Source organism: Chiloscyllium plagiosum, chromosome 3 (genome assembly GCF_004010195.1).
Source record: "Chiloscyllium plagiosum isolate BGI_BamShark_2017 chromosome 3, ASM401019v2, whole genome shotgun sequence".
NCBI lineage: Eukaryota > Metazoa > Chordata > Chondrichthyes > Orectolobiformes > Hemiscylliidae > Chiloscyllium > Chiloscyllium plagiosum.
The window spans coordinates 116,839,487-116,855,378 of record NC_057712.1 but is presented as its reverse complement, the minus strand read 5'-3'; the positions used below and the strand labels follow the sequence as shown (position 1 = coordinate 116,855,378).

The following is a 15,892-nucleotide window of genomic DNA, read 5'->3' as shown; positions in this document are numbered from 1 at the left end:
TGAACATGATTAAAAATGAATTGCAACAGTTGGTAGAAAGAGGGAGCAGTGTAGCTGCCCAGCTCCCTGTCTTATTTGTCGTTCTGCATATGCAGGTCAATTCTTAACAATGAAGCCCTTTGATTGGCTTCCTGTTCAGAATCTGCTCCCACCCACAATCTCCAAAATCCTACACCTTCCCGAGCTCGTTACCTTTAGCCAAGGAGCTGTTACTGAAGTGACCAGCTTGTTGCTTTCCCTTTAAACTGTGCAACTTCTATATTTCTGTAACATTGCACCTCATCTACAGTTCTTCAAGAGGAAAATGCAAACCAACTGAAAGACATAGCTCTACTTTACCACAAAAGCACATCACTGGATTTGGGACAAGAACTGATAGAATGTGATTACTTGCCCCTGAAGAAAAAATTGACTTTATGGTTATAGTTAAGCTGTCAGTGCTTCATTCTAAACAAATTCTTTTTGGTCTCTTTACGTTTTGGACATTTGGAGACTGAACATTGACACGGTGCACGACAATTGTATCTTTAGGTGTGCCAGGAGTGAAAGCTAAAACCAGTTTATCGAGCAAAAACATGGGAAGAGGTGTGTCCAGAGGTGTACTCATTTATCAGTGCTAAGATCACTGCTTGCTGCAAACAATAGGAAAGCAGTAGGAATTGACAGAAGTATTCCTTGGAGTGGATAAAGCCATGGCTTCCCCAGAATCACCAGAGCCCAGCAATACTGACCCTCCATCAGACTGTATAATACCTGGAGGCACCAAATTACTGACCAACATGCCTGACCTTCTCATGGTACCTGAACTTGTGAGTACAACAATGATGATTCATTCAAACAAAATAGTCAGAAATCTGAGTTGCCTTTTCTGCTTTGGGTGGACGGGCTCGACGCGCCGGATTTGCTTTTCCTTTTCAAGAACAGGAGCAGGTTATACTTATATTTAAGGAACATCAAAAACAGTACCCCAGGCTCTTAACAAAAGAATTATAAAGCAAAGTTATAATGAGCCAGATAATAAGATTGGGACAGATGCTGAACAACTTGGGGAAAGATTTAGGTTTCAAGGAGCATATTAAGGTATTAAAGAGGATTCTGTGACCTTAGGATCTTGTAGGCTGAAGGCAAAATCACCAATAAACCTGGCCAGCTAAAGAGACCTGTGTTAGCAAATCACACTTACAACACACCCCAGTGTTGTGAGGCTGGAGGGAGGGGCAAAACCATGGAGGAATTTGAGAATTTAAGCTCACAGTTTTACTTGACAGGGAGCCAATGTAGGTCAGTGAGTTCAGCTCTGACAGGTGACTGCGACACAGAGTGAGTTACAAACCCAACAATCGATGTTTAGTTGACGGTGGGTAGCATTTGTGGGAGGCTGTTCACTTGGCAAATCTAGAGACGAGCGAGGTGGAGGAGAAGGGTTCAGCAGCAGACGCGCTGAGGCAAGAGACAACTCAGGTGACCTCATGGTTGTACAAGTAAATACTCTTCCCACAGGATGTGATTGGAAACCATCTTGAGGTCAAACATGAGATGAAGTTGCGAGCAGTCTTAATTCCAATTGAAGAGGAGGAAAAAAACGTCTTCAAAGAAGTCGCTCAGTCAATTGAAAACAAGAAGTCAGGCTATCTTATTGTGCTTATAGCAGGGTATCCAACCGAAACTGACTGACTAACTTCAATCATCACAGAACTCGCTAAGCACCAGTTGTTGACATAGGCACAGACATGGGCTCCCACTTTTTTTCTATATAATCATTCATGGGATGAGGGTATTGTTGGCTAAGCCAGTATTTATTGCCCATCCCTAATTGGGGCAATGAAGAGTTAACCACATTGCTGTGGTTCTGGAGTGCTGAATCATTTGGCCCATCTCCAAAATCATTGTTTTCTTCAGCCAAGTGAAATAAGACTTCTAATAATTAGAAATACTTACACTTATATAATGCTTTTCACAAAGGGAGGGCTTTCAGTGACAGATTTAAAGTGATTTGCAAAAGCAGCAAGGGTAATATGAGAAAAAAAAGCTTTAATCCCTGAGTAAGCAGTTCAGGTGTGAAACGTGCTGCCTGGAAATGTAATGGTGGCAGCTCTGTGTGAGGCAAGCGAGAGGCTATTGGATGAATATTTGGATTATCACCTGATGGAAGAGCGACGCTTAGACAGCCAGTGTGCTTCCAATTAAATCTGTTGGACTATAACCTGGTGTTGTGTGATATTTAACTTTGTACACCCCAGTCCAACACCGGCACCTCCAAACCTGGATTAGAATAGTGTGCAAGGGTCTGAGGAAAAGGCAGGAGATTGGCATGAGGTAATGACTCCTACCTGAAGAGCTGAATGGCATCTTTCTCCACCATATGGCTTCCACAATTCTATGAAGTGCTTTTTGAAGTGCAGTCCCCGTGTTGTAACATGGTGGTTAGTGTAATCTGTGCAAACAGCAATGGAAGAATCTACAGTAGTGACTGCCATAATGGAGATCACTACATCCAGGGGTGGATTTCATGGGGGAGCAGATTACATACACTTCCTTCTAATCTAAAAGATGCTCAGCAGATCACCAACCAGAAACCCAACTGTCCTGCAGCAATATTCTGCTCAATAGGGTCATGTTGAGACTATGCTCCCTGTCAGTGGGCAGGGGAGGGGGGGGGGGGGGTCGTTGATTGGCTGCTCTCTAAGTCTCAATAGTGCCAGAAGAGTATAGTGGTCGAGGTTGGGACTACAAGCAGTGCCAAAGTAGATTAAAACAACAAATAATGTACTGGAGATCATAGTGGGTCAGACAGCATTCGTGGAGTGAGAGCAAGCTAACATTTTGAGTCCAGATGACTCTTCATCAGAGCTGAAGTGAAATATGGAAGGGACAGCATTTACGTGATAGTTGGGCGGTGGTGGGTGCCGGGTGCTGATAGAGAAAGGACGTTCTGGAAAGAACAGACAGTCCCACTGGGGTGTGTGGGGGGGGGGGGGGAGAGACGCCATGGTGACAGAGAATGTAACAAGTAAAGCTAAAAGGAAGGGAAGCAATGGGAGTTGGTTCACAATCTGAAGGTGTTGAACTCAATATTAGGCCCAGAAGGCTGTAAAGTGCCTAATCTGAAGATGAGATGTTGTTCCTGCAGAGGACAGACATGTGGGCATGTATCCCAGCAGCAGCAGGAGGTGGAGAAGTCAATGTTTCGGTATAACCCTTCTTCAGGACTGTCTGTTCTTTCCAGTCTGACAGTTAGACACACCATTGTTCTGCCATTCTCACATTCCAATCACTTAATCTGAATTATCACCGTCCTTTCTCCATCAGCACCCCACACCTACCACCGCCATCCTCTTCCCCAACTATTGCATAAATGCTGTCCCTCCACACTTCACTTCACCTCTGATGAAGAGCCATCTACACTCGAAACATTAGCATGCTCTCTCTCTCTCCATGGATGCTTCCTGACTTGCTGTGATTTGTTGTTTTCAGTACAGATTCCAGCATCAGCAGTAATTCGCTCCCCCCAAAGTAGATGTGCTCCTGATGTAAGAAGAGTTTGAGAGAGCCCTTGCTGGCTGGCCCTAGTGAGGGAATGGCAGGGGTTGAGGATCGGATCTGGGAGGTGAAGGTTGGTTAAAGTAAGCGCATGCAGCGAAAGCTCTCAGGTAGTTCTCCTTGCCCTCACAGATTGAAAAGTTGTGGCCTGACCAGATTGAGGCCTTTAACAGTTACTTGGCCTAAGGGTCAGCAGGCTGCAGGTACTGCCTTATTTGGTCAACCAGAATATTGGAGACACATCAGGAATTGAGTGTAAACCATGAGCTAACCACCTGCTTTATTTTCCATACCATAACCTTTGCCTTTAAATACGTCAAATATTTCAGTGGGGTGCTCAACAAAGGACAAAGTAACCCACTTGATGCTACCATATTCTCAAATATCATTTCTTCCATCTTGTTGCTCAGTAACAGCAAAGTGTTCTATCTACAAGATGCACTGCAGAAATTCACCAAAGATCCTCGGACAGCACCTTCCAAACCCACGACCATGTCCATCTAGGAAGACACAGGCATCAGATACAAGGGAACACCACTATCTGCATGTTCCCCTCTGAGTTGCTCACCATCCTGACTTGGAAATCTATCGCCATTCCTTCACTATCACTGGGTCAAAATCCTGGAATTCCCTTCCTAATGCATTGTGGGGGTACATACAGTAAATGGACTGCAGCAGTTCAAGAAGGCAGCTCACCACCATTTTCTCAAGGGCAACTAGGGCCTGACAATAAATGCTGACCAGCCAGTCACAACCATCTTCTGAATTAATAAAAACGTTCTAAGGACAATGACTTGTTGAGAGAAATGAATACATGATACACCAACAGCAATAATGTGCATTTGTTCAGCACCTTTACTACAGTAAAATGTCCTAAAGTGGTAACACTCGCTTACAGGAGAGGACCCTGACCCTGACCCTGACCCTGACCCTGACCCTGACCACCCATCATGGCAGACTGACTGTGACTGGTGTCAGATTCTGCCCTTGACTGACTGTGCCTGGACCCCTTTAACTGTGAGACACGGCTATTAGTTTAAAGTGCATACAGTGGCTTGGTATTGAACGCTGTTGACACATGAGGCAGGAGTGAGCTTCACAGCATTCAGCCACATGTCAGGCTTTAGTGGCTGCGCTAAGAGGCCAGGGAGTACGGATGTGTTGTGAGTCTGCTAGTGAATGCTGAAGGCTCAGAAATGACAAGGCAAGGCAGGAATGCAGGGGGGAGTCCAGTGACGTTCTAAATAAGTGAGCGTTAAGAGAGTGGGTGAGCAGCCCCATGTGATGCACGCTGGTCTGCTCCATGGGCTGTTTATGTGCCCTTACACACAAGCTCTCGCAATGAGAGGGCTGCTGCACCCGAAGCCCAGCGATATAGTGCAGAAGCAGACTGTAAGTGGGTTGGAGGGGGTGTGGAGAGGCTGGACACATTAGATGCCAGCCTCCAAGGGCTTGGGGTGAATGAAGCCACTGCCCATGAAGTGTGTCAAAAGGTGTTGGCCCAACTCGAAGGAGTAAATGTCAAGCTGCAGTTGCCAGATTGTCACCCAGACTTTCTTGGTGTCTAATTTTGGGCAGCACGGTGGCACAGTGGTTAGCACTGCTGCCTCACAGTGCCAGAGACCCGGGTTCAATTCCCGACTCAGGCGACTGTCTGTGTGGAGTTTGCACGTTCTCCCCGTGTCTGCGTGGGTTTCCTCTGGGTGCTCCAGTTTCCTCCCACAGTCCAAAGATGTGCAGGTCAGGTGAATTGACCATGCTAAATTGCCCGTAGTGTTAGGTAAGGGGTAAATGTAGGGATATGGGTGGGTTACGCTTCGGCGGGTCGGTGTGGACTTGTTGGGTCGAAGGGCCTGTTTCCACACTGTAATGTAATCTAATCTAATCTAAAAATCTAAAAAAAAATCTAATTTGTATCCAACAGGTGGGAGAACAGGAAACCATGTATTAATGGGGTGAAGCTGGATAATTATGAGGGTAACCTGAGCTGTATACCGGACGTGAGAGTTGATGGAGATGAGGCAATAGCAAGAGGTAGCGCAGCCAGTGGGAAGGAATTTCCTGGAAAAGAACCAAGGGATCGGTTAAAGTGTGTTTGCTTTAATGCAAGGAGTATCAGGAATAAAAGTGACGAACTTAGAGCATGGATCAGTACCTGGTGCTATGATGTTGTGACCATAACAGAGACATGGGTTTCTCAGGGGCAGGAATGGTTGCTGGATGTTCCAGAGTTTAGAGCATTTAAAAAGAATAGGGATGGGGGAAAAAGAGGAGGGGGTGTAGCACTACTAATCAGAGAGGGTATCACAGCTACAGAAGCTTCCATTGTCGAGGAAGATCTGCCTAACGAGTCAGTATGGGTGGAAATTAGGAAAGGCAAGGGAGCAGTCACCTCATTAGGGGTTTACTACAGGCCCGCCAATAGCAGCAGGGAGATTGAAGAAAGCATAGCTCGGCAGATTTTGGAAAAGTATGGACGCAGTAGGGTTGTTGTAATGGGTGACTTTAACTTTCCCAATATTGATTGGAACCTCCTTCGAGCAGATGGTTTGGAAGGAGCTGTTTTTGTAAGATGTGTTCAAGAGGGTTTCCTAACTCAGTACGTTGACAGACCGACGAGGGGAGAGGCCATTTTGGATTTGGTGCTCGGCAATGAGCGGGGCAGGTGTCAGATCTTGCGGTGTGAGAGCATTTTGGTGATAGTGACCACAACTGCCTCACATTCTACATAGCTATGCAGAAAGAGAGAAGCGGGCACAATGGGAGGATATTTAATTGGGGAAAAGGAAACTATGATGCTATCAGATGTGAGTTGGGAAGCATGGACTGGGAGCAATTGTACCATGGAAAGGGCACTATAGACATGTGGAGACTGTTTAAGGAACAGTTGTTGCGAGTGATGCACAAATGTGTTTCTTTGAGACAGGCAAGAAGGGGTAAGATAAAGGAACCTTGGATGACGAGAGCAGTGGAGCTTCTCGTCAAAAGAAAGAAGGCAGCTTACATAAGGTGGAAGAAGTTAGGGTCTTGCTCAGCTCTAGAGGATTACAGGCAGGCGAGGAAGGAGCTCAAAAATGGTCAGAGGAGAGCCAGGAGGGGGCATGAGAAAGGCTTGGCAGGAAGGATTAGGGAGAATCCAAAGGCATTTTACACGTATGTAAGGAATAAGAGAATGATCAAAGAAAGAGTAGGGCCGATCAGGGATAGCATAGGGAACTTGTGTATAGAGTCTGAGGAGGTAGAAGAAGCCCTAAATGAATTTTTTGCTTCTGTCTTTACTAATGAAAAGGACCTTGTAGTGAATGAAACCATTGAGGAGCAGGTAAGCAAGCTGGAACAGATAGAGATTGAGGAAGCTGATGTGCTGAAAATTTTGACAAACATTAAGATTGACAAGTCGCCAGGGCCAGACCAGATTTGTCCTCGGCTGCTTTGGGAAGTGAGAAACGTGATTGCTTCGCCGCTTGCAATGATCCTTGCATCCTCGCTCTCCATTGGAGTGCTTTGGGAAGCGAGAAATGTGATTGCTTCGCCACTTGCAAAGATCTTTTCATCCTCACTCTCCACTGGAGTCATACCTGGAGAGAGGCAAATGTAATTCCTCTCTTCAAGAAAGGAAATAGGGAAATCCCCAGCAATTACAGACCAATCAGTTTCACGTCTGTCATCTGCAAGGTGTTAGAAAGGATTCTGAGGGATAGGATTTATGACCATCTGGAAGAGCATGGCTTGATTAAAGGCAGTCAACACGGCTTTGTGAGGGGCAGGTCATGCCTCACAAACCTTATTGAGTTCTTTGAGGGTGTTACTAGATACCTTGATGAGGGTCGAGCAGTGGATGTGGTGTATATAGACTTCAGCAAGGCATTTAATAAAGTTCCCCATGAAGGCTCGTTCAGAAGGTCAGGAGGAATGGGATTCAGGGGAACTTAGCTGTCTGGATACAGAATTGGCTGGTCGACAGAAGACAGCGAGTGGTAGTGGAAAGAAAATATTCTGCCTGGAAGTCAGTGGTGAGTGGTGTTCCACAGGGCTCTGTTCTTGAGCCTCTACTCTTTGTAATTTTTATTAATGACTTGGATGAGGAGATCGAAGGATGGGTCAGCAAGTTTGCAGACGACACAAAGGTTGGAGGTGTCGTTGACAGTATAGAGAACTGTTGTAGTCTGCAGCATGACATTGACAGGATGCAGAGATGGGCTGAGAGGTGGCAGATGGAGTTCAACCTGGATAATTGCGAGGTGATGCATTTTGGAAAGTCGAACTTGAAAGTTGAGTACAGGATTAAAGACAGGATTCTTGGCAGTGTGGAGGAACAGAGGGATCTTGGTGTGCAGGGACATAGATCCCTTAGAATTGCCACTCAGGTGGACAGGGTTGTTAAGGAAGCATATGGTGTTTTGGCTTTCATTAACAGGGGGATTGAGTTTAAGAGTCATGAGATCTTGTTGCAGCTCTATAAAACTTTGGTTAGACCGCACTTGGAATACTGTGTCCAGTTCTGGTCGCCCTATTATAGGGAGGATGTGGATGCTTTGGAGAGGGTTCAGAGGAGGTTTACAAGGATGCTGCCTGGAATGGAGGGCTTATCTTACGAAGAGAGGTTGACTGAGTTCGGACTTTTTTCATTGGAAAAAAGGAAGAGAGGGGACCTAATTGATGTGTACAAGATAATGAGGCATAGAGTTGATAGCCAGTGACTTTTTCCCAGGGCAGAAATTGTTAACACGAGGGGTCATAGTTTTAAGCTGTTTGACGGAAAGTATAGAGGGGATATCAGAGACGGGTTCTTTACACAGAGAATTGTGAGAGCATGGAATGCATTGCCAGCAACATTTGTGGAAGCGAGGTTATTGAGGATATTTAAGAGACTGCTGGACATGCATATAGTCACAGAAATTTGAGGGTTTGTATATTAGGTTTACCTTACATGCTCAGCACAACATCGTGGGCTTACCGGCCTGTTCTGTGCTGTACTGTTCTATGTTCTAATAGTGAGTGATAATCCCTTTTATTCATTCTCTCATCGTTCATTAGCAAGAATCTCACCTCGACATCGGGAACGTGGTTGGGAAATGTGACCTGTTGCCCTCCCTATAGAGAAAGGCCTCACTCATGATTCTCACCACAGCCCATGTCATTCAGGCCCTGGCAAGATTCTATTCTGAATGGGCCAATCCTTGAGCACGGACTGATGCAGCTGAAGGCACAGTTGCAATGTTGAGGCAAAGGAAGTGTGTGTTTTATAAGACATTCAGAGTTTGTTTGAAAGCGGAGATCTCAGAGAGTTGTAAAGTTGGAGCAGGTTACAGAGATGAGCAGTGGGTGAGATCGATAGGAGTATTTGAACACATGAGAATTTTAATAATGCAGGTATTGGTAGAGCAAAGCCAATGTAGGTCAATGGGCACCGGGTTGATTGGAAAACAGGACTTGATGTGGGCTAGTATAGGGCAGTGTGGATTTTACACTGAATTTGGGAATTCATCAATAAAACCACAGCTTAGTTTGCCCCCTGAGATGAATGAAAAATACTCTATGACATATAAGTTCGGGGAATCCTCTGACATCCTCAGTAATATTCATCTCTCAACCAAGACTGGTAAAACAAATCATCTGGTCATTACCTCATTGCTGTTTGTTGGTCTTTTGTTTGTGTAAATTGATTGCCATGTTTCTCACCTTATAATGATGGTTCCACTTCAGATGCCGTACCCTGGTTGGGAAGTACTTTGGACATCATGAGGAACCGTAAATATCAGTCTTCTCTCTGTATGTCTTTAGAAACCACAATAACCCACATTAAAAACCGCATCCTCACCTTACCACCAAGTCATGGCTGAGCACTGGCTAGTCATTTGAGCTATATAAGAACATCCTTTCTACATTCGAATACTGACAGTAAATATTGGAATTTGAACTGTTGCACCAGCAGGCATGGCTATCTGTTCCACCAGCAGGCATTGTGCCTGAGATTTCAAGTTCCCTGGAAGGAGTCCGTAAAAAAAAAACTTCCAGTTGTGTTTATCTAGACATTTGGAAGCCCACAACTTTGCCAATAATGTGCTTCTAATCTGGAAATATTGATAATGGGCTCAGTGTGGTGTTCAGGTTATAGCAAAGGTGGAGGGATGGGGTAAACCAATCATTATAAATACATAAACAGTGTGGGTACTTAAAGTAATAGGAACATTGGACAGAGGGGGATTCCTGGTTGGTGTGGACAAGTTGGACCAAAAGGTGCTGAGTGACACAATGACTCTATCCTAGTCATTCTGACCTGGATTTGTTTGAAGACTACCCTGTTTAATTAATGAACCCTCTCTTAAAGGAGAGAAAATGAGAGACCTGGAATCCGCGATTTGACAGTGACCCAATTTCTGGCTCCTCGTGATCAAGTGACTGCAGGAAGGAGGCCAGCTCCTCTTTCCGAGGGTTCGAGCCAGTGAATGGGATCCATGTGGTGACATTACTGTTGGATTTCCTTTGAAGAGCAGGACTGGATGCAGAAACCATTTGGAATCCGTGAGGGAATCGGTCTGGGGTTGATGATAAAATAAACACCTACTTGTCTTCTACAGGTTTTTGGTGCATTAGTCTGGATCCTTGTGGCTTCTATCAACGTTGCTGATAAAGTCAGCCAAGGCTGGGTGATATTTGTCTCCCTCCTCCTTTTTGTGTTAACGCTGCTCCTGCTGATCTGTTATTTCTTCGGATATCCTCGGAACTCCACAGCCTGGTGCTTCTTGGTAAGTGTGCAATGTGTTGTCATATTACAGGTCGGAGTTGCTTTATTTATGTTTAAACAGCAAATCATCTTTGGAATGTGAGCATCATTGCATGGCCACTATTTATTGACCATCTTAGATTGTCCTGCCTGGATTTTCCAAGGGCAGCAGGCACAGCCGCATTACTGTGGGTCTGGAGTCCCATGGAGGACAACAGATCTCCTTCCATTATTGATGTTTATTCCGGATCAGTGTTTAAGTTTTCCTCATCTGTCCTGACGGGATTTGAACTCATGCCTCTGTAGTGCAAATCTGGTTTGTGAGTCCACTGACCTAACAACCGTGCTGCCACCCCCACTTTAGAGAAGCCACAAAAGCAAGTACAAAGATTGACCTTGAAGTTATTGGGTCAGTCTGAGGCAGCCCCCTACCTGGAAGGAGAGGGACAGGAAGTACAAGGGGCCACTATCACTTCCGGGTCAACACCATTGGGATTTGAAAATCCATTGCCATCCCTTCAAGGCCCCTAGGCTGGAATCCCAGAACCACCCATTGCAGGTGTTCATGATGCAAACTCGGAGCTTAACGCCCCAGAAAAACAACAAGAAATTGGAGAGGATTCAGTCAAATAAAGGATTCTTAACCTGTGCCGGGGTCTCTAATCCCCTTGGTGAGTATTTGAGCTCAGTAGTGGGATCTTCAGAACATGTGGTGAGGATTTTGATCCCTGTGGTAGGGATTCATTTCCTGTGACTGTGATCTCTCTGGTGTGAGTGTGATTCTTGTGATGGGGATGTGACCGGGGTTGTGGCGGTTGATCTGGTTGGGGGGGGGGGGGGGGGGTGGTCGCTCTGTGTTGGGGGTTTGATCCATTTGGTGGGGGTTGTTGATCCCCCACTGGTGGGGTGGGTGGATCTCTTTGGTGGGGGATTGATCCATCTAGTAAGGTTTTGCTATCTTTATAGTCATAGAGTCATAGAGATGTACAGCATGGAAGCAGATCATTCGGTCCAACCTGTCCATGCCGACCAGATATCCCAACCCAAACTAGTCCCACCTGCCAGCACCCGGCCCATATCCCTCCAAACCCTTCCCATTCATATACCCATCCAGATGCCTCTTAAATGTTGCAATTGTACCAGCCTCCACCACATCCCCTGGCAGCTCATTCCATACATGTATCACCCACTGCGTGGAAAAGTTGCCTCTTAGGTCTCTTTTATATCTTTCCCCTCTCACCTTAAACCTATGCCCTCTAGTTCTGGACTCCCCGACCCCAGGGAAAAGACTTGGTCTATTTATCCTATCCATGCCCCTCATAATTTTGTAAACCTCTATAAGGTCACCCCTCAGCCTCCTACACTCCAGGGAAAACAGCCTCAGCCTGTTCAGCCTCTCCCTGTAGCTCAGATCCTCCAACCCTGGCAACATCTTTGTAAATCTTTTCTGAACCCTTTCAAGTTTCACAACATCTTTCCGATAGGAAGGAGACCAGAATTGCACGCAATATTCCAACAGCGGCCTAACCAATGTCCTGTACAGCCGCAACATGACCTCCCAACTCCTGTACTCAATACTCTGACCAATAAAAGAAAGCATACCAAATGCCTTCTTCACTATCCTATCTACCTGCAACTCCACTTTCAAGGAGCTATGAAACTGCACTCCAAGGTCTCTTTGTTCAGCAACACTCCCTAGGACCTTACCATTAAGTGTATAAGTCCTGCTAAGATTTGCTTTCCCAAAATGCAGCACCTCGTATTTATCTGAATTAAACTCCATCTGCCACTTCTCAGCCCACTGGCCCACCTGGTCCAGATCCTGTTGAATATGCTTTCTCTCTGGTTACATCCCTTTTATGAAACACTGGCCACCTCCTCTCTGGCCTTTAGCAGGTGAAATTCTTTAACTTTTGCTTAATCAACAGTTGTCCATGGACATTATCACAGCCAACCTCTTACCCCTCTTCAAAGCAGTTACTTGGATTAGAATTCGCACAATGCCCGAGGATTGGAGTCTCTGCTTGCTGTGTGATGTTTGGGGGCCAGAGCTGGGCAGGTGGCTTCACCGACAAAGATGAGGCCATGGACAACTCCCAGTACCCAAACTCTACGCACACATTTCCCAACACATGTTCCCTCAGTCAGACACTGCAAGAACAAAAGTACTGCATTGTAGAAAGTGCCATCCTGCTGACTTTTAGTTGACTGGTTTGTATGAGGGAGCCACTCCCCCGGGGGTCCACTAGTGACTCTTCACTGGTTTTCTTATGGTATCCCCAATGTGGTGGGCACGATTTCCAGGCATCACCAGCAGCCCATACCCAGTCCCCCTCCCCCCTACCACTTGGTGGATTGGCACCCATGGACCCAATCAGGATGGAGCTAGGGAATTGGTGAGGTGCCCGCTCACTCTGCTGCCATCAGCTGAGCTACTATTTGCAAGTTTTTGCTGCTCTGACCCAGTTAGTAGGACACATGCCTCTGGTCACAGGGTTTTGGATTCAAGCCCCACTTCGGGGCTCGAGTATGATAATCAAGGCTGAAAATCCAGTGAAGACAGAGGGAGTGCTGCACTACTGGATGTGCCATCTTTCAGATAAACTGTTAAACCAAAGCCCCATCTTCCTGCATGGGGAACACCATGACCTGTGAGTTCCTCTCTTAGCAACACACCATCCTAACTTGGAAATGGACTCCCTGTCTGCCATTCCTCATTTGAAAAATACTCAGACTTCTGCTCAAATCCCTCCAAAAACTTCTTCTATACTCCTCCAGTTGTGATCTCCCTGATTTTCATCATTTGATGGCTAGTTGCTATACTTTTTCCTGTCTCTCTTCCTCTCCCCAATCCCCACACTTACTGTTTCAGATACTTCATTAAGTGTGGCTCCGCTAACCCCAATGCCTCAGATCTATTCTGATAATGCCCTTGTGAACTGCCTTGGGATGTTTTAACATGTTAAATGCAATTGTTGATTATTATGAGAAATCTTTCCTATTACCGTACAGATAATCAACTGATTAAGGTGGCTTTTAAAGACACTCACTTTCTCTCTACAATGATTGTGTGGTGGCAATGCTTTCAGATGCAGAAAAGATTTACAAGGGATGTTGCCAGTGTTGGAAGGTTTGAGCTATAGGGAGGGAGAGGCTAAATGGGTTGGGGCTATTTTCTTGAGTTTTGGAGGCTGAGGGGTGACCTGAGAGGTTTATAAAATCATAAGGGACATGGATAGGGTGAATAGCCAAGGTCTTTTTCCCAGGGTAGGGGAGTCCAAAACTAGAGGGCATAGGTTGAAGGTGAGAGGGGAAAGATTCAAATGGAACAACGTTTCACGTAGAGGGTGGTGCGTGTATGGAATGAACTGCCAGAGGAAGTGGTGGAGGCTGGTACAATTACAGCATTTAAAAGGCACCTGTTTTGGTACACGAATAGGAAGGGTTTGGAAGGATATGGACCAAAGTGGACTAGATAAATTTAGGATATCTGATCGGCATGGACAAGTTGGGCTAAAGGATCTGTTTCCGTGCTGTACAGTTCTATGACTCAATGTTGGTTTTGAGCAAACACTTGGCTCAGAAACTAGGGGAGGTTGTGTTTAGATGAGCATATGCACTTTTAACAGACGCTGTTTTTTCTTGGTTTATTTCCAACAGGATGCTTGCTATCACGGTGTTGCAGCTCTCTTTTATTTCAGTGCTGCGGTCCTACAGGCTAATTCTACAGTACGTCACCAATTCCGTAACGACAAGATTTACCAAACTGATGTTGCTGCAACGGTACGTATAGGATCTGTTCAAATGATGCAATCCTGTCTGTTTTGCCTCTTTCTCGCTAGCATTTGTCCCAAATCTAAATGAAATGTAGGTTAACAAGTTTTATTTTATATTTTCTGTGGGGGAGAGAGACAGAGAGACAGAGAAAGAGAGAGAGAGAATGAGAAAGAGGCAATTAGTTCCTGTTACACAGACCTTTTCTCCACATTTAGAATTCCACACTTTTTTATTCGTTTGTGGATAATGGGTGTCACTGGCTGGGCCAGTATTTATTGCCCGTCCCTAGTTGCCCTTGAGAACGTGGTTGTGTCCTACCTTCCCTTTTTAAAAATATTTCTATTGAGAAATTTTTCTTTACAAAATTATAAAATTGCAAAAGTATAACAATATAAAATTATCACAGCAATAACAATAAACTAACTGCTACCCTACTTTACAGAACAAATCAAAATGATATTCACTAGAGATCAATAAATAAATGAAAAGCGCTGCTCAGCACAACAAAACTGAAGCTCCCAACTATCGAGAGGATTAATTATTACGCCCATTATTCAAAATTCTTCCTGTCAGGGTATCAGGTTCACTAAACCTAACTATCATGGCTAAACGAAGGCCCTAATTAAAATGGCAGACAAATCTGCTTCCAGGCAATTCAAAAAGGGCTGCCATGCCTTATAAAAATGTTCCGTTTTCTGGTGTACCATATTTGTGAGAAAATCCAAAGGGATTTGTTCCATAATTAACATACGCCACCCTGACAGACCCGAGCACATCAGAATGTTCTTCCTCGCACATTAGAATGTTCTTCCTCGCACAGAAAGTGAGGATGTTGAAAAGCTTTTTCCCATATACAGCGAAGGAAGGTAAGTTCGGCAAGCCCAAGAGAAGAGAGATCAGGTTGACCTTAACCTCGGTCCCCAAGACCCTCTCTGTTACTCCTGCCCCAGCACTCCAATACCTACAAAGCTGTGGCATGACCACAAACATTGAGTGAGGGGACCTATGCTTATTTTACATTTGGGCCAATTGGAGCTTCTCCCTCTTTAAATTTTGCAAGACGATCTGGGGCCACATGAACCCTATGAGGAACCTTCAACTAACATTGTGCCACTGTTTAAGAAGGGTGGTAAGGACAAGCCACGGAACTATAGACCAGTGAGCCTGATATCAGTGGTGGGCAAGTTGTTGGAGGGAATAACAAGGGAGAGGAGGTACATATATTTGGAAAGGCAAGGGCTGATTAGGAATAGTCAACATGGCTTTGTGCGTGGGAAATCATGTCTCACAAACTTGATTGAGTCTTTTGAAGAAGTAACAAAGAGGATTGATGAAGGCAGAGTGGTGGACCTGATCTATATAGGTTTCAGTAAGGCATTTGACAAGGTTCCCCGTGGGAGACTGGTTAGCAAGGTTAGATCTCACGGAATACGGGGAGAATGCGCCATTTGATTACAGAACTGGCTCAAAGGAAGAAGACAGAGGGTGGTGGTGGAGGGTTGTTTTTCAGACTGGAGGCCCGTGACCAGTGGAGTGCCACAAGGATCAATGCTGGGTCCACTGCTTTTCATCATTTATATAAATGATTTGGATGCGAGCATAAGAGGTACAGTTAGTAAGTTTTCAGATGACACCAAAATTAGTGGACAGCGAAGAAGATTACCTCAGATTACAATGGGATCTTGACCAGATGGGCCAATGGACTGAGAAGTGGCAGATGGAGTTTAATTCAGATAAATGCGAGGTGCTGCATTTTGGGAAAGCAAATCTTAGCAGGACTTATACACTTAATGGTAAGGTCCTAGGGAGTGTTGCTGAACAAAGAGACCTTGGAGTGCAGGTTCACAG

General features: G+C 45.3%; 1 protein-coding gene across 1 annotated transcript in view; it reads left to right on the top strand.

Annotated features, from left to right (window-relative positions):
• The first annotated feature begins 203 nt into the window (after window positions 1-203).
• The window catches only part of LOC122548680 (myelin and lymphocyte protein-like), a 27,462-nt gene continuing 11,773 nt past the window's right edge, over window positions 204-15,892 (top strand). The window contains exons 1-3 of the mRNA XM_043687508.1: window positions 204-809; window positions 10,122-10,289; window positions 13,928-14,050. Coding sequence (XP_043543443.1) covers window positions 693-809; window positions 10,122-10,289; window positions 13,928-14,050 — 408 coding nt within the window. The 5' untranslated portion in view covers window positions 204-692. The remainder of the gene's footprint in view (window positions 810-10,121; window positions 10,290-13,927; window positions 14,051-15,892) is intronic.